This window comes from Alexandromys fortis, unplaced genomic scaffold (assembly GCF_014885135.2).
Source record: "Alexandromys fortis isolate MF-2015 unplaced genomic scaffold, M_Fortis_MF-2015_v1.1 scaffold_28, whole genome shotgun sequence".
NCBI lineage: Eukaryota > Metazoa > Chordata > Mammalia > Rodentia > Cricetidae > Alexandromys > Alexandromys fortis.
In genome coordinates this window covers 8671751-8694476 of record NW_026067901.1, presented here as the reverse complement: position 1 = coordinate 8694476, position 22726 = coordinate 8671751, and the positions used below count along the sequence as shown (strand labels likewise).

Sequence of the window (22726 nt, the reverse complement as noted above, 5' to 3'; positions counted from 1 at the left end):
TTTTGTAATCTCTTTCCTCATTCCTTGAGGAAACTAGTGGACACCCTGGGGTGCGTCCACACTGGTGCGCATACGCTCACAGCCTAGACACGTACATATGCCTGAGCCCAACACTTGGATTGTACACACTGTGGGTTGTACACACCCGTGTTTGTTACTAATGACTGGAGTCATGTCCACATAACAGATATGGCTCTCACTTGGACAACATGAGTGGGTGCCAGACACACAAGCACCAACACAGCATTTATACTTTACCGTGAGGTTCACATACATGTCCTCTCAGCATACGACTTGCTGACTGGACCAGTCTGGCCTTGTATGGTTTTCTGTGTCTAGCTGCATGTTAAGTAAGGGGTTGGGGGTGGGAGCTGCTTTCTTCTTGGGCCCTAACTCCCAGAGGCCAGAATTCCCTGTATGATTATCTGAACCTTCCGACCTCAGGACGCTTGGTCCTTGAGCCCCAGTATTTGCCCTCCTCCGCTCCCTGTTGCACCTCTGCATTGGGGCGCGTGGGGACACAAACTGATCAGTGCAGTTTGGGGAGATTCAGCTAGGTAGAAGTCATGATCATTTCTTGGCCCTTGCTGCTCCCTCCAGAAACCCGAGAAGACCGGACAAAACGTCTCTTCCGTCACTACACTGTGGGTTCCTATGACAGCCTCACTTCACACAGGTATTGGCAGGGGTGTGGACACATGGGGACACTAGCTGGACCTAGTATATCCTATGAAAGGGGAAGTCGGGGTGTATGGAGGGGGGAGGTGGATGAGGAGTGGGTGGCTAGCTACCTCTGTTTTTCTTGTTCTAAGTTGACTGTGTGTGGGACCCCGTAGGGTCGGCCTCTCGGCTAGGCTCCCTCGGGGCTCCCCTCACTCAACCTTGCTTTCCTCTGTCAGTGATTATGTCATTGATGACAAGGTGGCTATCCTGCAAAAACGGGACCATGAGGGTTTTGGCTTCGTTCTCCGGGGAGCCAAAGGTAATGGGTGTGGATTTCATGAGGAGGGTACTGCATTGCTGGTGATGTCTTCTATGCCCTGCCCTTTTCTCCCCCTTTTTAAGCCCCCCCCACCCCCGCCCCATGGTTGTATGTCTTGATTTGGAATGTCCCAGGACAAGGCTGCGGGTCCCTTTTTGTTGCTTCCCATTTAGTTGTGGGGAGTCTAACAGAGTAGAGATCTATTTGGGGAGAGTGAATGGGGGACTTCACAGAGGGATGTACACTGGTCTGGGTATCCCCATCTGCTGCCCACCCCACCCCAGGTTTCTGTGCCCGAGTAGGCAGGTGCCCCGAGCTGGCCGAGGTTGCTCTGTTGAGCTGTCACTAGCTGTGCTTGTGAGTGCCTTTTCTCTTCCTCTCCCTGCAGCAGAGACCCCCATTGAGGAATTCACACCCACACCCGCCTTCCCTGCGCTCCAGTACCTGGAGTCTGTAGATGTGGAAGGTGTGGCCTGGAGGGCCGGGCTTCGAACTGGGGACTTTCTCATCGAGGTGAGACCCCTAGCTGTCCTTGCCCTGCAGGAGGGGAGGGTGCTCCCAGCTCCTGAGCTCTGAGGTGGGTGGCACTCGGACACACTGCCTAGCTGCTTATCTGTCCCAGGTGAATGGAGTCAACGTCGTGAAGGTGGGTCACAAGCAAGTAGTGGGTCTCATCCGTCAGGGCGGCAATCGCCTGGTCATGAAAGTCGTGTCCGTGACCAGGAAACCCGAAGAGGATGGTGCTCGGCGCAGAGGTGAGTTCAGATGGCTGTCTGTCGGGTCTTGCCCCTGGCACTTGGCCCTAGCCCTTTAACTCCAGGCCCACATTCCTCTCCCCTCCTCTGATCCCACATTGCTGACATCCCATTTCTGCCTGAGATGACATGAGATGCCCTCATTTGCTGCACGGGTCCTTGATGTCAGATAACCTGACCCTCCTGACCAGGCCTCTGACCCTGGTCCTTGATTCCCCCGCCTCAGATCCCTGTCCTCCTCTTCTGTGAATCCCCCAGCCCTGGTGTGGCAGAGCCCTCCTTCCCAACGCCAGCAGCTGCCTGGAGGCCGGGTTGTCATGGCAACTGTGAGGTTGACGCTGCTGCTGCTGCTGCTTATTGTGCAGGGAAGGGGGAGGCGGCACCTGAGGGAAGAGGAAAAGCGTCTTCTCCCCGCGCCGACGCCAAAGACGCGGCACAGCCTGGGCCTAAGAGGCTTTACCGCTGGCCCGGCCCGGGTGTGTGGCTTGCCTGGCCGCACTGGTCTCACAAAGAGCAGTGGTACCTGGGCCTGGGGTGCTTTAGGCAGCAGGAGGTAGTCTGGCAGGAGATCCACCCAGCCCCCCATGGGTGGTGCCCACTCACTGGGGCCTTGGAGCCCGCAGGGTGGATGCTCAGATCAGAACCAGCCAGCCTCCTAATGTCTGCTGGTACTCTTACTACCATTTGAGGCCTTGGCCCTGGGAGTCTTAAGGGCCCTGGGGGCCCATCTGCCCTGGCTCCACTGCTCCCTGAGCGCCTCACGCCATGAAGAAGTTCGCGTCTAGCCGCAGCCTGAACAAGATCTTGGCACAGTGTGACTCGTCTTCAAGGGAGTACGAGGAAATCCAGGCAGTGGAGCGCAAGTGGCATTTGCACCTGGCCACGCCGCGCCGCCTGCTGCTAGACAGGAGGGCCAAGGCCTCCCTCTTCTTTGCAGCCCCACCACCCCCAAAGAGGGCCCCCAGCACCACGCTGACCCTGCGCTCCAAGTCCATGACGGCTGAACTCGAAGAACTCGGTGAGCATTGCGGGTGGACAGGGGGTGGATGGTCTGCGGTGGGCTGGCCAAAGTGGAGTGGACACAGGCAGTTCGGGACGGTCGTGGTGCCGAACTGGGGCTCAGGCCAGGTAGAGACAGAAGGAAGAACAAACAGATGGTTGCCGAGACAGATCAGCACTTAGGGTACGGACTGGAGGGATGGGGAAACCGGGTACCTGTGTGGTGAGGAGATGAGGACTCGGGGCAGCAAGAGGGGCTGGAGTTGGGCAGGGACAACCAGGACAGATGGCTGGGGAACAAGGTCTGGCCCTGTAGCATGCCCGCATGCATGCACATGCATGTGTGTGAGTGCTTTCCCTGGTTCTGTGCTTTTTCCACTAAGACTTTGCTCTTGCATTTCAACCTAGCTGGCAAAGAGCGGTGGTAGGGCAACCTAGAGTCTGCTCCTGGATCGGACTGGCATGAGCTGGGTCCTATTTGTGTTTCTTTTACTCGGTTGGTACCTGTTCACTTATCTGCCAATTGAGTCTACTGACCTAACAGAGGCATTGTAAGCACTTCTAACAGTGAGGGCATGGGGCCTGGCGGGCTGTGGGGGGTGGACCGAAGTATGTGAGGCATTGATGGATACAGTCCCAGGTTGACTACAAACAGCCTCATCGTGGGCATGTCCTGATATACATGACCCCATCCTGGCCTATGACAGTTACCAGCTTTCTCCTGGCCATGTTCCATATGCATAACACATCCTGTATGCATGTGCACACGTATGGCAGTTTCCAGTCTCATGTACATGACTGCAATGTAACCAGGCTCACCATGGACCTGTCCCATGTACATGACCACCACATCTTGACAAGTGTAGCAGTTACCAGCCTTGTCATGGGCATGTTTCATATGCGTGACCGTATCTTGACACATATGCCAGTTAACCTTGTCATGGACATGTCTCATATTTACAGCCATGTCCTGACATGTGACATTTACCAGCCTCGTCATAGGTATGTCCTATATGCATGCTCACATCTTGACACATAGGACTGTTGTTAGTCTCATCCTAGGCATGTGCTGATGTGTGTGATTTTTATTGTCGTTGTGGGCATGTGCTAATATCTTTGACTGTTGAGAGTCTTATTGTGGGTGGCTATTGGTTAACAGTTTCATGGTAGGTGTATTCCAACACATGTGATAGGTTGAAGCAGTCTTTGCTTCAGTGGTTTGAGCCTAGTCTCAATCCCAGACTTTCTTCTGGCTTCAGTCATAAAAGGAAACCTTAATCCTGGCTCCCAGAACTACCCCTGTCTTGGCTGACCATGTCCCAGCTGTAGGCTGAGCTGCCACATTCTGAGCAGGTGCCTTGACTGAAGTTTGGAAAACACTTACCGAGAGATAGAATGGGCTGACATGATCAAGGTTTCCCATGATAAAACTCTGAATGAAATAAATAGAAACTACAGACAGTGTAAAGGAGGAGGGATTCTCTTGCTTCAGGAGTAAAGCAAGAAATCAAAGCCAGAGGAGTGGGAAATTGGTGCTTCCAACTCCTGATAGAGGTTCTCAACAAGGCTAGAAGATGTGCTGTAGACTTGGGAAAGCCGGAGACAGCCATAGGCACTGGGGTTAGCGAAAATGAACTGGAGGGGCTGGAGTGATGGCTTGGCACTTAGAGCGCTTGTGGCTCTTGCAGAGGACCCTGGTTTGGTTCTCTACACCCACGTGGTGGCTCATGACTCCATTTCTCATGGATCCAGCCCATCTGACCTCTGGGCAGGGAGGGAGCACCAGGCATGAATGCGTTGCACACACATATATGCATACATACATTCAAAATAGAAAAATCTAAAAAAAAATTTAAAAAGAACTAGAGATAAGAGTATGAGAGGCAAGAAAACCAACAGAATTGATGAAATTAACAGGGTAAGAGGAGCAATAATAGTAGCATGTTTGGGAATCCTTAACTTATTGAAACAAACAGGCACAGATGAGAAGGGTCTGCAGCTCGGTTACACAGGATCTAGGACTCCCTAAAAAACATAGCAGTGAGTAAGAAGATCAGGCAGAGCCTGCCCAGAATCAGCTTAGGAAGCAGGTGAGGTGGAGCATCAATAACCAGTCAGGAGCCATGAGGACAGGTGAGGAGACCTCAACATCTACGTGATAGGAATTCCAGAGGAAAATAATAGAAGGGCTAAGGATTTCCCAAAAGTTAACAGAAATGTGAGACTCCATTCTGAAGAAATATGTCACAAATAAACATGATCTGTCAGAGTCAAACTTTAGAATACCATAGGAAAGCAGAAAGATGTTGCCCGAGCCAGTAGAGGGAGCCAGTTGGCTTAGACGTGAGTGGTGGCTTGCTTTCTGACTTCATCAGTTATGATAGAAGGTAGAAAGAAGATAGTGAAAAGTGGGGTGCAGACAGTAAGAGAGCAGACCCATGACATGGGTCAGTACACCAGTATGAGTAGACCGCTGGGTCTGACTGGACATTTATGCATGGTCCTGGAGTCTCTTGCTAGAAGCTGTCCTCCAGGAACTGAGAGGCATCCCCGAGAGAGTGGAAGAGCTCCGTCTGGCTACGGCTTTTGCCTGTAGAAATGGGAGCAGAAGAGTCCAGTCTTCCCCTCTGTCCTGGAAGCCTCTGGAGAGGGTCACTCCTGTTATTACAGACCTTGGTGGGCCAGAGGAGCAGGGTATCATATTTCTGAGTAGAGTCTGGAAGAGGTATGGGGGTCATTCAGCAGGAGCCTCTGCCTACACTTCTGGGCCCAGGATCAGAGTTATTGAAACTGCCCAGTGAGCTGCTCTGACACAAAGACACTTATCTTAGGAGGTAATCTGGTCCTTCTGGGCATGCCTGATAATGAAGAAACCAGACCAACCAACATAGAGTTCTCCAAGTACCCAACAGAACAGCCCACGATCCAGTGTTCATTCTTTCTGTAACCGAGGCTGCTGTTGGATTGCCCATGCCTCCTGAGTTCTGGGATTACAGGCATACACGACCAGGCCTGACTTTGTGTTTTTAAAAAAGACTGCTGAGTCAGCACCGTTATAAGCATGTCTGTCCCGCCACTCCCCGATGCATCCCTTTAGGAGTCGTGTTTATCAGTGTGAGGTGAGGGGGATGTGGGTGCAGAGGTGGAGGCTCATGCCGTGTAGAGGGTGAGGCAAGGCAACGCAGGAGGAAGAAGAGGGGTGAGTTCCCTGGGAACTAATGGAGCGAGCAGAGGCTGATCCAGAATTAAGTAAATTAATTAAATAAAACGATGCTGGTGGTGGCTGGCGGAAACCAGTGGGAGAACTCTGTGGTGCGGCACATCCCTATCACCCAGGAGGTTGAGGCGGGAGGATTTCTGCGAGTTCCAGGCCTGTGTGGGCTACAGAGTGAGTTTAAGGTCAAGCTGGCCTGTGTAGCAGAATCCTGTCTCAGAAAGAGAAGGTTGGTCATAATAGTCGGGGGTGGGGGAGGATGGATAGATAATCCCATCCTCCACTCTCATTCTAGTCTGGGACTCTACCTTGTACATATTTGCTCAGCATGAATCGGACACGGGCTAATGGGGACCCGTGTCTGGGCCCTAGTGTAAGCAGACTGTTCCAGTTTATTTATTTAGGGGAAATTAAGACTTCCCTTATTTTCTGGGTCTTTCTTTTGTGATGAAGTCAGGGTAGGTCCCTGCTACTGCCTTAGCCTAGAGAAGATGTCTTTACTGTGCGCTTTGCTGCTCACATCTGCTTGTTGCTAGCGACCTGCTTTGGAATATGGAGGTGTCAGTAGCGGAGTGCTTGCCCAGCATGCTCAAGGCCATGAGTTCCACCTGCAGTACCACAAAAGCAAAACACAGCCGAAGTCTCAGTACAGAGTGCTCATAGGTGACCACTTTAACTAACTATCGCAGACTCTGAGCTTTGTTTTTTTGTAGTTACGTATCTTCATTCTGAACACACATTGGGCTGCTCCAAGTACAGCTTTATTGTGCACATCTTTGTGTGTGCATGTGCACATGTGCGTGTGCATGTGTATGAGTGTGCATGGACACACAGTGTGTATTCCTGCTTTTGCTTGTTCTCTTCTAGAGTTTTAGAGCATTGGTAGGCTTGTGCTCCTGGGCTAAGAAGGAGACATAGATGGGGACAGACCCACGAAGGCCTGGTTGTCGGGAGGTGGGGGTGGGGAGAACGGGGTGGGGAAACCGTTGTGCAAATGGTCTAGGTGCCATGGAAAACAGCCTTCCTCTTACTCCCTTTGCCCTGTTTCTCAATTCCAAGCTTCCATTCGGAGAAGAAAAGGGGGTAAGTCTCCTGCTATGTTTTTAGGCCTGGCTTGCCTGCCCCTGCCGAAGGGTACTGGCGTGTGATGAGGCTCCAGCCAAGTCAGAGTGGTCTGGAATCTGGCACACTTTCTTGTTCCTGCCTGGGGATTTGGTGGGGATGGATGGGGAGTTCCCAGGGGTATCATTGGGATTAATAGGGGGTACAACCATAGTCCTTGTGGGTTCAGGTGAGCTCGGGGATGTGATCTATGGAGATAGTCTGGTGGGGAGAATGACGGAGAATCCCTAGTGGGGGCCCCTTCAAATAACATGACCCAGAGTGGGGAGGGGATAGTTTGTGAGGGTCAGGGCATGGAACTCAGGACAGCCAGGTGCCTAGGCTGTGTTGGAATGGTGCTGTTAGGGTGTTAGGCTATGCCTTGTGCTGTATCTTTTGTCCCTTCTTTGCGCAGGCAGACTTCATGCTGATGAGTTATAGAATTGAGCCCAGAGCAGAGCTGCCATAGAATAGGGGTTTGAATCTGTTGGTATTGAGAAGGGAGCTGGACTCCCTTGCTTAGAACCCTCCCCCCTCCCCCCCAGTCTATTGACTTCACTATCCCCTCTTCAGGTTCCACCCCTGTGTCCTTTGAGGCTCCTTCTCCTATGACTTGTGTGTCCAGCATGGCTGCATGAGACACAGGGTCCATGTGGGGCCAGAGACACCAGGGCCTCAGTGGGTTTTGAGGTCCAGCATCTGGGGACGTCTACCCCAGCTTCTGTTGCTTCCTCTGCCTCTTGAGTGGATGGGAGTCAGCCTCAGATAGGCTTATAACTCAGTGTATGTGGATTTGGGCAGCCAGCATCCCTTCTCCTCTTACTTCTGATGCACTGGGTTTTGCCTGGGCAAGGGAACTCTCTGACTCTCAGCATATGATCCGTAGATTCCCCCACCTGACCCCCCAGTCTCCTCTTGCTGAGATCTGCCTTCTAGCTCCCTTATAGTAGGGCTCCTGTGATGCTAGGCTGTGGCCATGCACCTCTTCCAGCTCTGGGGGAAGTGATTGTCATTTCTGTAGGCCCTTCTTTTCATCTCTGCTTGGGTTCCCAACATTCTTTCCCACATGGCTGGCCGCTTGAAAGGCTGGTGGAAATAACTATACTTGGTTCTTAAGGGGTTTTATTTCATTTTTAAAATATCAACTACAGAGAAACCCTGTCTCGAAAAACCAAAAAAAAGTTATCTAAAATAATTTAGGATTAAGTTTTCTAATTTTGTTGTGGGTTTATGTTGGGGAAAAGTGTCCAACTTTTCATATGTAGAATTCCTAAATTCTCCCTCTTGGAAACAGTGCTTGCTGGGCCTCAGCACTATAGCAGCATAACCCTAAACAGCTGCTTTGTTAAAGTGTGTGTGCACTGACTGCTTGGATCTCTTGGACCAGGTTCTGTTGGTTTTTTTAGTTAAGAGACACGCATTCTCTAATCCATGGCTTGGCTGACAGTGTACCTTCATAGGACACGTCACCATGGTGTCATGGAGTTCTCATTCCCCTTATGTCTTTACTTCTACAGTTTCTGGATGGTGTGACTGCAAGGATCTGTGATAAGGAGAGTGCTCTGTGTGCATCAGTTTGCTCCTGGGAAACAGGAGGACGATGGCAGCATCTTGAGGTGGTCACTATGGCAGTCTTGTAAAACTCGGCAATACTGTATATCATCAAGGACTTGGCCAGGGTAGTGATTCTGCCTATCAGGGCTCATTTCATTGCAAAGATAAATGAGAACTTTGGCATCTGTGGTCTTTATCCTGTTACCTGGTGGTACCAGAAGCCTTGCTTGGGCCCCTGCACACTTCTCTACAGAGGGAACATGTTTTGTTGGCCAAGTGCTGTGTTGTTCAGGGCTCCAGAGGGGCAGAGTGTTTTCTTTATGAGGAACTCACAAATTGTCGATGAAGATAAGGGAAATGTCCTGACTGTGTCGTCAGCATCTTCATTGGTCCGTGTGGTCTGCATTGGCTAGAGTGGCTTAGGCTCCTTTGTGCTAATCTCCCCTAGACCTATGCCACATAGGTGCCGTTTCTGATTGTTTTATTAGGTGAAGGCACTGGGGCTCAGAGGGCATACATCTGAACAGAGTCCGTGTGCAAGGTGGGGGTCTCAATATGCCACTTAACAAGATCAACTTAGGAGTTAATTTACTCCTACCCAGCAATTGTTGTTAGATAGCAACAGTAGGTGCTGGGGCTTAGGTTTGGAAAGAATAGGAGGTTCAGACTGGCATTGGAGTTCTTGTTCTTTGAGAGTAGAAGGGTGTCTAGGACACGTGTCCCCTGAAGATGGGACTAGACTGGGTGGCCAGTGAGTCCCTAGGACCCATATGCCTCTGTTTCCTAGTGCCAAGGTTATAGGCATGCACTACTAGGCTCAGCCTTCAAGAGTTAAATATGGTCTGGAGACAGATGGAGCCTGAGGGCGCTGAGTGAGGATAGATACATAAAGCAGTGCCCCAGCCTCCAGTGTGCACCTGAGCACTATCCCTGAGTGGACTCTGGGTAGGAATTACATAGCTATTATCTCAGACAGCCATCATAAACCCCTTCCTCCTGCCGAAATGATTTTCTCTTGTGGTTCAGTCTGATCTCAGACTTGTAATCTTGCTTCAGTCTTTCAAAGAATGGGATTACAGGGATTGTTCAACCACGTTCCCTGCTGGGAGGATAAAGTACTGTGAAATAAAATGCTTGAGGAAGGAAGGATTTATTTGGCTTCCAGTTTGAGATCTTTTCCATCCCTAGTTGAGAGGAGAATGATGAATATTCTTGCTAAGCTGGTCCCTGTCCCCCCCCACCCCCTTTTTTGAATGGGGTAGCTTTGGAAGCTGTCCTGGAACTCTCTCTGTAGACCAGGCTGGCCTTGAACTCACAGAGATCTGCCTGCCACTGCCTCCTGAGTGCTGGGATTAAAGGTGTGTGCCACCACCGCCCAGCTTTTGCCCCCAATTTTTAAGCAGTTTGGGACCCAAGCTCAGGAAATGGCGCTACCCATTTTAGGATGGGCCTTCCCACATCAGTTAACGTAGTCAAGAATCCCTCACAGGTGTGTCTGGAGGCCCGTCTCCTGGGTGATTCTGAATTCTGGCTTTGAGGTTACAGGCCCGCACTCCCAGGCTCAGCTTTGACGTGGGTGCTGAGGATCTGAACTCAGGCCTTAGTGCTTAGGTAGCAAGCTCTTGACTTGCTGAGCTGTCTCCACAGCCCCCAAAGTCCCATTTTTTTTTTTAAAAAAAGGTTGCTTTAATAAAATTTGACTACACAAAGCTTTTCATTTCATAACTGATATGACAAGAATATGCCTGAGGCCGCCTGGTGTCTCTCAACCAAGCCTTTCTTAGGCATCAGCCTTAAATGGAGCTGAAGTCTGAGGAGTTTGGGTGGGTAGGCTCTCCGCGAGGAGAGTCCTTTCGACGGCACACCTACTTCTCCTCTTTCCTCAGCTGCCATCCTACTGGAGCCTTCCTTTTGTGTGGGCAAGGAGGAAGGAGCTGTGGCCTCCTGTTTTGTATCAAACCACTCTTAGATCCCTAGCTCAGGTTTAGTTCTTAGGAGGAACTTCCCATTGGTCTGTTCAGCCCTTGGTTATCAGCTTAATCACTCACATGGCATCTCTTGCTTTAACGTTAGTATCTGCCCCTGGGGCTGTGGTCCCACTAGAAGTAGCTTCCTGTGGGGGAGTGGATAGGCCATGCGCCAAGAAAAGACAGTGGGCAAAAAGGAGAGGTTAAAAGACAAAGGGAATTCATCTAAGTGGTCTGTCTCTGAGTCTGGTCTCCTTATGGCCGGTCATTGTGGTCACGCCAAGTGGTCACAAAGATACCCTGGGTCTCCTTAAGGACAGACTTTGGCTGGTTCAGGAACTGGGTCCTGAGGTCTGAGGGGGCACTGATAGGATCTAAGATCTAGGGCCTCAGGCCGTGAGAGACCTAGGGGAGGGCAGGGTTCATGGACTCATTAGTGCCATGGGGCTGGCATTGGTGGGTGTGGCGGTGAGGCCAAGGCGCCTCTGGGGCTGAGGTTGCATCTCTTTGGTTGTGCAGAAAAGTTGGATGAGATCCTGGCAGTTGCTGCGGAGCCGACCCTGAGGCCAGACATTGCAGATGCTGACTCCAGGGCAGCCACTGTCAAGCAGCGGCCCACCAGTCGGAGGATTACCCCTGCCGAGATCAGCGTAAGCCAGCCTTGGGCCAGGGCTCTGGGATGGTCAGGTCCAGGGCCTGGGGATCAGAGGGTCATGCGCCTCGCTTTTGAGGTAAGAGTTCTTTATTTGGCTCCCTTCTCCAGAGGAGGCAGAGCTCTCCATGGCCCCTCTGGGAGACACATGGGATCGTTTCAGTCTGTAGAATGGTTGCATGTAGTTCAGCTCGCTTCTATGGTTGCAGCTTTTAGTGCCTCTGACCTCAGTCAGATTCGGTGTCACCCTGGGACTACTAAGGTCCACAACTCTACTGAGCCTTTGGCACAGCATATGCCTGTTTGGAAGGCATCCGTAGCCCACATGGCACTGTGGACTGTTCCTCCCTCTATTCAGATGATGCCCAGGGCCTGTAATTCTGTGTTCATTTCACCACCCATACAACGAAGGCCTCAAGTGAGCATGGGCACCAGTGCCTTTGGGGTTTCTGGTGTGTGGGTGTCTAGTCTAGCTTAGGATGGGTGGGGCTGGATGGAGAGCTGGGTGCTCCAGAGCCCTGGAACTTCCATGTTCCTCCCTGACCCCACAGTCATTGTTTGAGCGCCAGGGCCTCCCAGGCCCAGAGAAGCTGCCGGGCTCTTTGCGGAAGGGGATTCCACGGACCAAATCTGTAGGTATGGCTGGGCTGAGGGACCGCTTGGGGTTGGGATGGCTGGGCTGGGCTGGGCGGCTTCAAGGGTTGGAGGACCCCATCTCTCTCTGCGGAGTTCAAGGATGCCATTTTGTTTATGGATCTGAGTTTGTTCTCCCACCCAGAGACGTGCCGTGGGAAGACACCCTTGAGGTTCTTTTTCCAGTCTGTCTCTCTCCATTCCTGGGCACTCCTTAGTTCTTTCCTTCCTGTCCTTCACTCCCGCCTTACACAGATAACAGCTGCCACCCGGACAGTTATTCCCTGTCCTGTCAGCCAGAGTGCAGGCCCAGGTTTTTATTCTAAAATTACTCTTTCCTTGAACCTACTTCATCTCTCCAGGTAGCATCCTCTCCCTGTCCCTTCATGGTCAGACCCGAAAGGTCACCTGTTACTGCTCTCTTGTCCCCATATGCTCATAAATTGGAAGCAGCAGGGTCTCTGCACAGCCAAATTGAAGCTGCTTCCACTAGGGTCGCCTCTCACTGAGGTCACCAGCAGCCTCAGGGCATCCTCCAGGCAGACACTGTTAGCCTTCCTTTCGCTGACTCCGGTTGGCATTCATTTCTTTGCACCCTGCTCTGAGCGACTCCTTGTGGGAGCGAGTTTCTTGCCCTCCCTCCCTTTCTTGGATGCGTTTGGTCAGCATATCCAGACAGTAGGCCAACTCAAGGCTGTGCCTCAGCCTCCTTTTCTTCTGTCCGTCATCATTCCCTGGCCACTACCACCCTCCACGCTTGCCTGCTGCTTCTAATCTCAGGCCAGAATCTCTGACAAACCCCGCTCACTGTGTGTTTCTCAGGCGTCTGGTCTCCTTGCAGTGCTGACCCATCCATCCACCACTCCCACCGTCTGTTGTGCGTCAGAGTAAACTCCTGCCAGCCCAAGGACAGGCCAGACATGAGGTGCTGCTATGCACACGGGTTCACTTAATATCTACAGTAACCGTGTGGGGGAGGGGGAAGGAAACAATTATTCATTTTACTTAAGGAGAGTGAGAATGACTTGCCCCGAATCACATAGCTGCCTTGCTTATACCTCCTGTCCATCCTTAAGCCAAACTAACTCTGCCCGTTACCCATCCTGGGATTCCTGCTTACTCTAAGCTGGCCCTAGGCTAGATCTGGGTCTCAGTTGGAAGGTGACCCGTCTATAATTAGGCCAGTTATAATATGGGTGTCAAAGGTACACTTATAAATGGAGACGGACTGGGGAGGTCCAGACATACACGGGCATCTGCATTTACACTTAGAACAGGGCAAGCAGAAGTTTCCCAGGGATGATGGTGTGAATGTCTGACGGAGGCCAGTGCGTAAAAACATGTGTATATATACGGGAGAGTCCATGAGCTGGTAGTGAGGATGGAGGGCAAGGGCAGCAGGTACTCTGGACCCCAGAGATGCTACTTTCTGCTCTCCCAAGCGTCTGGGCATCCTCTGAGGTTTCTTTATTTCCTGCCTCACCTGCCTTATCCAGCACAGGCTTGTCTTTCCCATGGCCTCTTGCAGTGGATCTGTTCTCTAGCCCATCTCTCTGGCAAAGGAAGCTTTTGTAGCATATTTATCACCTGATAGCCCTCTAGCTGGTCCTGCCCTGCTTCATCGGGGGCATCTGGTGCAGACTTTCTAGGACACTAGTCTTCCTCTACCCACTGCTGCTTGTCTGCCCTCACTCTTCCTGGATGGCCTTTCCCAGAGTTGGCTATTGTAGACCCAGATCTATGTACTCCTCATATTGGCCTCAAGCTCCTTGGCAAGCTGGCCAGCGCTTCCCAGCTGGACATAGCTGACCAGTCTGGAAGCAAGTGCTCAACTTTAGTTCTCCATGGCTAGCACACTGCCAGTTGCCAGCATGACCATCGGCCGAGTTCTCAGGCTCCTTGGGCTTCTGCTTCAGATCTGACTGCTTGACCCTGGGCATGTAATACAACTGTTGGAACCCTAGGACAACAGTCTGCAAACACGGATACTGCCAGTAGGGACTGTTTGGGGGATCATCCTTGAGTTGTGGTGGTTGCAACCGTCTTTTTATTCGGGCCCTGTGTCTTGAGGACACATCCGGTACCCAGAAAACAGTCCTGCTGCAGACCGGAAGACAGAGGTCTTTCTTTATTCTAGGGTCTCCAACAGACCCTTATTCCGTTCGAGGCAGGTGATTTTGCTTTTCCCTCAGGCACAGCCTACCATGCCATTCGTATTAAATTCCACCCCCTCTTCCATTGTCATACATCATTCCTACCTCCTGTAACCTTAAGATCTATGTGAGTTCTTCCTACATAGTTCCACCGAGCACACAGGCTTGCGAATGTTCAGTACATGTTCTGTGCTCTGTAGGAATGGCATCGGGAGGAGACCCAAGACCGGCTAGGCAGACCTTGAAATAACCTGCTGTGGCCTCAGTTGTCTTTCTTGGTGTCGCTCCCTGTTAGCCTTGAACTGTAAGCTGTAAATAGCCCTGTGATAGGGGCAAGAAAGGTCCTGGGATGAAACAGATTCTGAAAAGTGGCTAAGCTGGAATTCAAGCCTAAGTCTGCAGCAGCCTACCCTTGCTAGTCCTGAGTGGGCTCCTGACAGAGCCAAAGACAGTGGGTCACTGCCAAGCCTGTGTTCTACTTCTTCGATTGAGCCTCTCAGTGTTTACAAGTCTCACTGTATGGAACCCTGCACAGGTCTTATGTCTGAAATGACACGGGAGGTTCCGCAAGTGTCTAATCCTAATGACATCTCTGGACAAGAGGATGGGGCTCATTTTCAGTCAAGTGTAGCCTCTGAGAGAACAGGCCCAAGTGGGGCTTACCCCCTGGCTTGGGGGTAGTAACACGAGACAGTAGGGGTGAAACCGAAACCTGTCTTCAGTTTCAGTTTAGTTTACCCATCCATTCTTCCTTCCGGCTACCTATCCAGCTTCTCTAAATTTTAACCTCTGGCTAGGGTACCAACTTCCTAGTATCCTGCAGGCCAGTGCTTGAGAGTCTCTCCAAGGAACCAGTGTGGCGTATTTCCCAGCCACCTACCCTGGGTATCAGCGCCACTTCTTTCAGATGTGCGTGGGTCCATTACCACTGTTCTGCATCCCCTCACTGCTGTGTTATTACTTTGGGTGCTGGGGGGAGGGTATCCTTTCTGACCATCTTTCTTCTGCCCATCTCTGGTTGCTACCAGGGTCTCTGTTGGCTCCTGCTTGTTCAACACTATGAATGCTTCTGAGTTAGCTTTGCTCCTCCCTGTGTGGGAAGCCCCTAACCCCCTCCCCCACCCCATTCTCCTAACAGTTTTTGTGTGTATGGGGGGGGGGAGCTATACACTCCTGGTGTCTTCTCATGGCCTGCTCCATGTGTACAGGGCTTGGAGAGATTATGGCCTCAGTCCAGGCAGTCAGAGTTTGGGTCCTGTCCCAGTTCCGCTGCAGGAGCAGCCCTCCACACTGTGGGTGGGGTCGCTTCTGGACTTTCAACTGAGCTCTCCCTACCTGTACAGCATTTGGCACAGAGCGTGGGTGGCCTGCTCAGAGCTTTTGCGCTCTTCCTTGGCCTTCCACGGGGCTCTGATCCCATCTTCCTTGGTGGGGCTGTGGCCACTCAGGGTTGAAGGCAGGATAGGACTAGCCAGTGGCACTGGGTCCAGAGAGGTCTTTCAGTGGCCAGCATCCTTGCCAGACTTACCTGGCCCCTCCGTCCCCAGGGGAGGATGAGAAGCTGGCATCCCTACTGGAAGGGCGCTTCCCACGCAGCACATCCATGCAGGACACAGTGCGTGAAGGTCGTGGCATTCCACCCCCTCCGCAGACCGCTCCACCACCCCCACCCGCGCCCTACTACTTCGACTCCGGGCCACCTCCCACATTCTCACCGCCGCCACCGCCAGGCCGAGCCTTTGACACTGTGCGCTCCAGCTTCAAGCCAGGCCTGGAGGCTCGCCTTGGAGCGGGGGCCGCTGGTCTGTATGATTCTGGAGCTCCTCTGGGCCCGCTGCCCTACCCTGAGCGTCAGAAGCGTGCGCGCTCCATGATCATCTTGCAGGACTCTGCGCCAGAAGTGGGCGATGTCCCCCGGCCGGTGCCTGCAGCTACACCGCCTGAGCGCCCCAAGCGCCGGCCTCGACCGTCCGGCCCTGACAGCCCTTATGCCAACCTGGGCGCTTTCAGTGCCAGTCTCTTTGCTCCGTCGAAACCACAGCGCCGCAAGAGCCCACTGGTGAAGCAACTTCAGGTGGAGGACGCTCAGGAGCGCGCGGCCCTGGCCGTGGGTAGCCCCGGTCCAGTGGGTGGAAGCTTTGCACGAGATCCCTCCCCAACGCACCGTGGGCCCCGGCCGGGTGGCCTTGACTACGGCTCCGGAGAAGGTCTGGGGCTCGCTTTTGGCGGCCCTGGCCCTGGCCCCGGCAAGGAGCGGCGCCTGGAGGAGCGACGCCGTTCCACTGTGTTCCTATCTGTGGGTGCCATCGAGGGTAGCCCTCCCAGCGCAGAGCTGCCATCCCTACAGCCCTCCCGCTCCATTGATGAGCGCGTCCTAGGGACAGGCGCCCCCACTGGCCGTGATTTGCTCCTCCCCTCCCCTGTCTCAGCTCTGAAGCCATTGGTCAGTGGCCCTAGCCTTGGGCCCTCAGGCTCCACTTTCATCCACCCTCTCACTGGCAAACCCTTGGATCCTAGCTCACCCCTAGCCCTTGCTCTGGCTGCCCGAGAGCGGGCTCTGGCCTCGCAAACGCCTTCCCGGTCCCCCACACCTGTGCACAGCCCTGATGCTGACCGCCCTGGACCCCTCTTTGTGGATGTGCAGACCCGAGACTCCGAGAGAGGGTCGTTGGCTTCACCAGCCTTCTCCCCTCGGAGCCCAGCCTGGATTCCGGTGCCTGCTCGCAGAGAGGCAGAGAAATCCCCTCGAGAAGAGCGGAAGTCACCAGAGGACAAGAAATCCATGATCCTTAGCGTCTTGGACACGTCCTTGCAGCGGCCAGCTGGTCTTATTGTTGTGCATGCCACCAGCAATGGACAGGAGCCCAACAGGCTGGGGGCTGAAGAGGAGCGCCCGGGTACTCCGGAGCTGGCCCCAGCCCCCATGCAGGCTGCGACTGTGGCAGAGCCTATGCCAAGCCCCCGGGCCCAGCCCCCTGGCAGCATCCCATCAGATCCCGGGCCAGGCCAAGGTAGCTCAGAGGAAGAGCCAGAGCTGGTATTTGCTGTGAACCTGCCACCTGCTCAGCTGTCCTCCAGCGATGAAGAAACTAGGGAGGAGCTGGCCCGCATTGGGCTAGTGCCACCTCCTGAAGAGTTTGCCAATGGGATCCTGCTGGCCACCCCACCCCCTGGACCGGGCCCCTTGCCCACCACGGTACCCAGCCCGGCCTCAGGGAAGCCCAGCAGCGAGCTGCCCCCTGCCCCTGAGTCTGCAGCTGACTCTGGAGTAGAGGAGGCTGACACTCGAAGCTCCAGTGACCCCCATCTGGAGACCACAAGCACCATTTCCACAGTGTCCAGCATGTCCACCCTGAGCTCGGAGAGTGGGGAACTCACTGACACCCACACCTCCTTTGCCGATGGACACACTTTTCTACTCGAGAAGCCACCAGTGCCTCCCAAGCCCAAGCTCAAGTCCCCGCTGGGGAAGGGGCCGGTGACCTTCAGGGACCCGTTGCTGAAGCAATCCTCGGACAGTGAGCTCATGGCCCAGCAGCACCATGCTGCCTCTACTGGGTTGGCTTCTGCTGCTGGGCCTGCCCGCCCTCGCTACCTCTTCCAGAGAAGGTCCAAGCTGTGGGGGGACCCCGTGGAGAGTCGGGGGCTCCCTGGGCCTGAAGATGACAAACCAACTGTGATCAGTGAGCTCAGCTCCCGTCTGCAGCAGCTGAACAAAGACACACGCTCCTTGGGGGAGGAACCCGTTGGTGGCCTGGGCAGCCTGCTGGACCCTGCTAAGAAGTCGTCGCCCATTGCAACAGCTCGGTGAGCAGGGTGATGTGGGGAGGGGCCCGTCCCCCTGTCTTTGTTCCTTCTGTTCATCTTCAGGCTTCCTTCTGTTCTTCCGCATTCTGTCCCATCTCTCATTTGTCCATGGCACGGGTGTCCCCCATTCACCTCTTTATCTTCGTCTGGTCTTACTTTGCTGTCTGAGGTAGAAGGCTCTTTAGTACAGATGCTCTCTGCATCCCTTTTGGTGCAGGCAGTGGGCCTGGGTACCCACGAATCCTATCTTCCAGGACTCTTTGGAGGTCCTGCTGCAGGTTCGCAACTCTTTACTCTGGTTTCTAACTCAGGGCGCCTCTGCCGTTCAGGGTCTTTTCCTGTTGTGCTCTGTTGTGCTCTGGGGCTGCTCTTCCTTCCCAGCAGCTCTTTGGCCCTGTGTCTTCTGTCCCATGGCTCCATTTCGTTTTCTCTTTCTGATAGTATGGCTGCTCCATATGACAGGTGTCACCTCTCCTAGAGCAGCTTTCTTTCTGCCTTGCTTCTTTTTCTTTAGGGACTTGATACAAATTGCTTATGTTCTGCCCTAGAAATATTTGTCTTGTGGCACCTTGTGGGACCCTTACACACAGAGTCCTGGATGTGATATATAAGGCTTCATCAGGAAGAGTTGGAAATCACACCATCTCCTCTTCATCTCTTTTCCTTCCTTGTCCTGTCTGCCCCTCCCCCCGGTGATGATGAGGACAGGAGGAGTTGCTGATCTGGGGTCTGGATGTTGCTAAGGTTGTTGCTAACATTTTGTAGGCAGAAGCTGCCAGCACCTTGTGTTGATCCTTCAGGTCCTTTTTCGGGAGCCTTCCTTGGGGCTCCCATGTGGACTGCATAGGTTCTTGTGACAGCTGACCAGTTCTGGCTAGCTTCTTGTCTGTGTTTCTCAAGCTGCTTCTGCCTTTGCCCCAAGGTCCCCCTGTGTTGGGTTTGGGTGGAAGGCCACCTCTTGATTCCACACTCCTTGTTTCTTAGGTGCCCTTCACTGTCAGCTGTGGAAGACAGAATTCACAAAGTGGTGAGCAGGGCACAGCCTAAGAACCGCAGGTCTTACTCGAAGGGCCTGCTCATTTTACATTCTTCCAGGTTAGGATCCAGAAGATGAATGGGAGCTTGAGAAGTTCACACTGCCTCTCTTAAGAGGTTCAGGGACATCGCTGACGTTCAAGTGGCTTGTTTTCAGGCCTTCTCCCTTTGTGGCCTCTTTTCTCAGCCAAAATTGAAAGCCCTTCTCAGTAGTTCAGTGATGAAGGCACCCTTAGAGTAGGTGCAGTAGATATGGACTAGTCAGGATGAGTGGCTGGGCTCTCAGGTTTGCCTACAAAACTGGGTCCTCAAAGATAGAGGTGTCCTGATACAACCTTCACCGGACCTTTTTCTTCATTGTCTTTCCACCCATCCACTAGCCCTTCTGTTCCTTCCTGCTGCTTTTCTTGGTGAAAGTTGTGCATAGCTTATTGCTTAGCTCATTGCAGGGCCTCAATAAACATATATTAAATCAATAAAAGGAAGCTTAATGCAAGTGCTATATCATGGGCGCACAAGCAAAGATCTCTTAGGTTCCTAGTAGCACCTTTCGTAACACACTGCGTTTGTACTCCGTAATTTTACATTGCAGTGGTAGACTTTTGCTGTATCGCTGTTACTCATGGCATTTCTTAGCTATATAAGTAATAAATTATACTGAGCGCTCACTCAGCTTAGCATCACTAAACTGCCTTGTACCCTGTGTTCCTCCATTTGCCTCTGTATTTCGTTCTGTTCCCACTCACTTTTCTTCTACCTTTTGGGCTCTTTATTTTTGGTTTTGGTTTTGGAAACAGGGTCTTGCTATGCTGTCTGAGCTGGCTTTGATCCTCCTACCTCTGTTTCTTCAGTGCTGGCAATCACATTGTCATACCTGGGTGTAACAACGGTCACCTGGAGTGTGTCCTGCTGTCTGCCACAGGGCTTTCTTTTCTGGCTACAGGCATGGGGCACTTGTGACTTTGTGTACATCCAGCTTATTTCAGACCTGGTCTTTTGTCTGTCTTTGTGGACACTCTGGCTTTGATGTCTGTTGGGGGCTGTAGCTCAGCACTGGCCTGGTAGCCAGTGGGGGCTGGAATCCAGTATTCATGTCTGACTTTGGGATCAAAATCACCAATGAGCCTTTCTCTTAGAGAAGTGTCTAATAAAGTGTGTGACTTTCTGGTGTCTGGGTGTGACTGTGTCCTTCTCAGGATCTGTCCTGGCAGAGGTCACATCCTTGTGCCACATCTTTGGTTCGTGTGTGGTCCCCTGGTTTTACCTACCAGGCTCATCTGTCTCTTGATGGATTCCACCAAGTTGGGAATGACCCTTTTTTGTCTACCTTCTCTACAGATGTCTTAGTCCAGGCAGTGATAAAGTCTAGCCACAGGAGCTCAACAATCTGAACTTTTTGAAGAAAGCACAGTAACTTGTAGATCAGCCCATTTACACTGGGCCCATCGTTGGGGTTGAGGCTGGAGGGTAATGTTGTTCTTGGTGCTGCTGTGAGGTCCGTGTTCCCACCTGTACTTTCACTTCTGGTTGAAGTTCTAGCCCCCGCTGGTCAGATTCTCATGTCTGAAAAGGCCTTACTTAGGCCGTGTGTTATTTGCTCATCGTTTCAAACCCAACCTTGGGCCCCGCAGCTGGTTGTGGAGCCCCACCTGCCTGTCTTGAGACCTGCGCCTGTCTCCAGATTCCACTTTCTTCTGGGTCTCGTGTTTGGGCTTGAATCTTCCATGTGGTTTGAAACCTACAGCAGTGCTGTTTTGCCTTGGCTTTCTGGGAAGGGATTGGTGCTGAGGATTGAACGCAGGGCCTTGTGCATACTAGGCAAATGGTCAGCTGTTAGGCTACGCTCCCCTGCTTTGTTTTATTGATATATAGAACCTTTCTTTTTTTCTCTTTTCTTTTCTTTCTTTCCTTCCTTCCTTCCTTCCTTCCTTCCCTCCTCTCTCTCTCTCTCTCTCTCTTTCTCTCTTTCTTTCCTACCTTTATTTATTATATGTGTGTGTGTGTGTGCACCTGTGCATGTGTACACATTTTATGGTGTACATGTGGAAGTCACAGAATAACTTATGGGAAGTCAATATTGTTTTTGCATTTTGTGGGTACCAGGGATTGAACTCAGGTCATCAGGCTTGGCTGCAAGAGCCATCACCTACCGAGCCATCTCACCCACTTGAGATAGAGCCTTTCTATATAATTTTAGGGTGGTATTGAACTCACTTTGGAGCCCAAATTGGCCTTAAGCCTAAGATCCTTCCCCTTGTTGCCTCCCAAGTGCTGGGATCACAGGTGTGTGCAGTCATGCCAGCTGACTCAGTTTTATACCTGGCAGATCCTCACTTGTGTTTAAAGAAACCACGGTGAAATAGCTTTGGAAATGTTTGCCGCAGTGTTTCTGAATGCTTCCCCCCCCTGCCCCACATGCTTGCGTGTGGGTGGTCAAAGTGTGCCCTGTTCATTCGACCTGTTGAGGTCACTGAGGAGATCTCACGGGAGACCCATTTTCCAGTCAGGTGGCTCTGCAAAGCCCTGCCCTGTCTGTCTGATACAGGTCCCGCTTGCGTGTTAAGGGTGTGGACAGAGCCTGTGTGCACAGTCATACATGAAGGTTCTTGAGACCAGGTGGATCCTGGGGAAGGGATGCATATGTGTCTCTGCAGATCAAATGCACATGCATTCTCACAAGTCCAGACTCAGGGTAGAGAAAGAGATCATAAGAGAAGACAGAGGGACCCTGGGCATGTCAGTGTTACACAGGCCAGGCGGCAGAGAGGACTTATGCTTGATCTGTGTTCCTACTAAGAATTGTCCTGTAATGAGATGGGGCCTCCAAATTGCCAAAAGCCACAGGCCTAGACCTGACCCACCTGAGTGCAAAGGCAAGTAGGCCTGAGGTACTGGCCAGGCCCAAATAGGAATCTTTCCTTGCCTGTTGGTATCAGTGGGCTGACAAAGGTAAGGCGGTCTCTGGAGGAAGATGTTGTGGTGTGTTTGTAGGGTGACATCTTTTTGTCAGGGTGTATTCTATTCCTGAGTATGTGCCCGGATCCAGGAGTCAAGGAAACTGCAAAGAAGGAATTGAAGGGCTGGGGTGTCGCTGAGCTGTGGAAGGCTTACCTGGCATGCATGAGGCCTGTCTTTTATCCCCAGCGGAGAGAAAGGGAGGGGGAAGGAAAAGGTGAAAGGAAGGGAGGGTGGATGGTATAAGGACCTGAAACTATGAGGGGCCTGGGCTCCTGTGATGAGAAAGGACCTGGATTAATGTGAGGAATTGGTGATATTTGCCAAGGATAAAAAGGTAGAGGAGCCCCAGGCCTCTCATGTGGGTGCTGTTCACCGAGGCAGGGTTGGATATCCTGTATGTTAAGAGGGGTTAAGAGATCCCAGTAGAAACCTTGAGCTCAGAAGAAACCCATGGGTTCTCACATATGGCATTCCTGGGCTTATTAGTCATAGCAGAGAATGGGGGTAGATGCCTCGGCCTCAGAAAGTACAGCTTATGAAAGAGTGTGGGCTAGAAAATTCATGCGGGAAGGAAGCCGCTGAAGAAAGGGTTCCTCCAAGGAAGCAGATGAGCCGGCCGGTCAGCCAGGGGACCCTGCCTACAGCCTTGGTGGTGGCCAGGGGCAGAGGTCAGATCTCACTGACTGGGACTGCCTGGGGGGCAAGGTCTTAGAGGCGGCGTCAGCCAAGGGCACCCTAGAGGGCAGCAGATGCTGTGAGGTGACCTTGTGGTGGACACAGTCTGACGATTCAGTGGTCAGTCAGTCCCCTGTTAGTGGTAATCGCCAGAGGTAGGTGTGCAGAGGTGTGTGTAAACATGTTGAAATCAGATTTGTACAAACTGGGGTTTCTGCCCTGGGGACAATGTAGGTAGAGC

General features: G+C 52.4%; 1 protein-coding gene across 4 annotated transcripts in view; it reads left to right on the top strand.

The window, feature by feature from the left end:
* Shank3 (SH3 and multiple ankyrin repeat domains 3) overlaps positions 1–22726 on the top strand; it is a 72857-nt gene that overhangs the window by 31328 nt on the left and 18803 nt on the right. For all 4 annotated transcript variants that reach the window (XM_050128577.1, XM_050128586.1, XM_050128603.1 and 1 more), the window contains exons 14-21: positions 601–676; positions 900–982; positions 1371–1495; positions 1605–1737; positions 2675–2755; positions 11092–11222; positions 11776–11860; positions 15558–17817. In XM_050128577.1, coding sequence (XP_049984534.1) covers positions 601–676; positions 900–982; positions 1371–1495; positions 1605–1737; positions 2675–2755; positions 11092–11222; positions 11776–11860; positions 15558–17817 — 2974 coding nt within the window. The remainder of the gene's footprint in view (positions 1–600; positions 677–899; positions 983–1370; positions 1496–1604; positions 1738–2674; positions 2756–11091; positions 11223–11775; positions 11861–15557; positions 17818–22726) is intronic.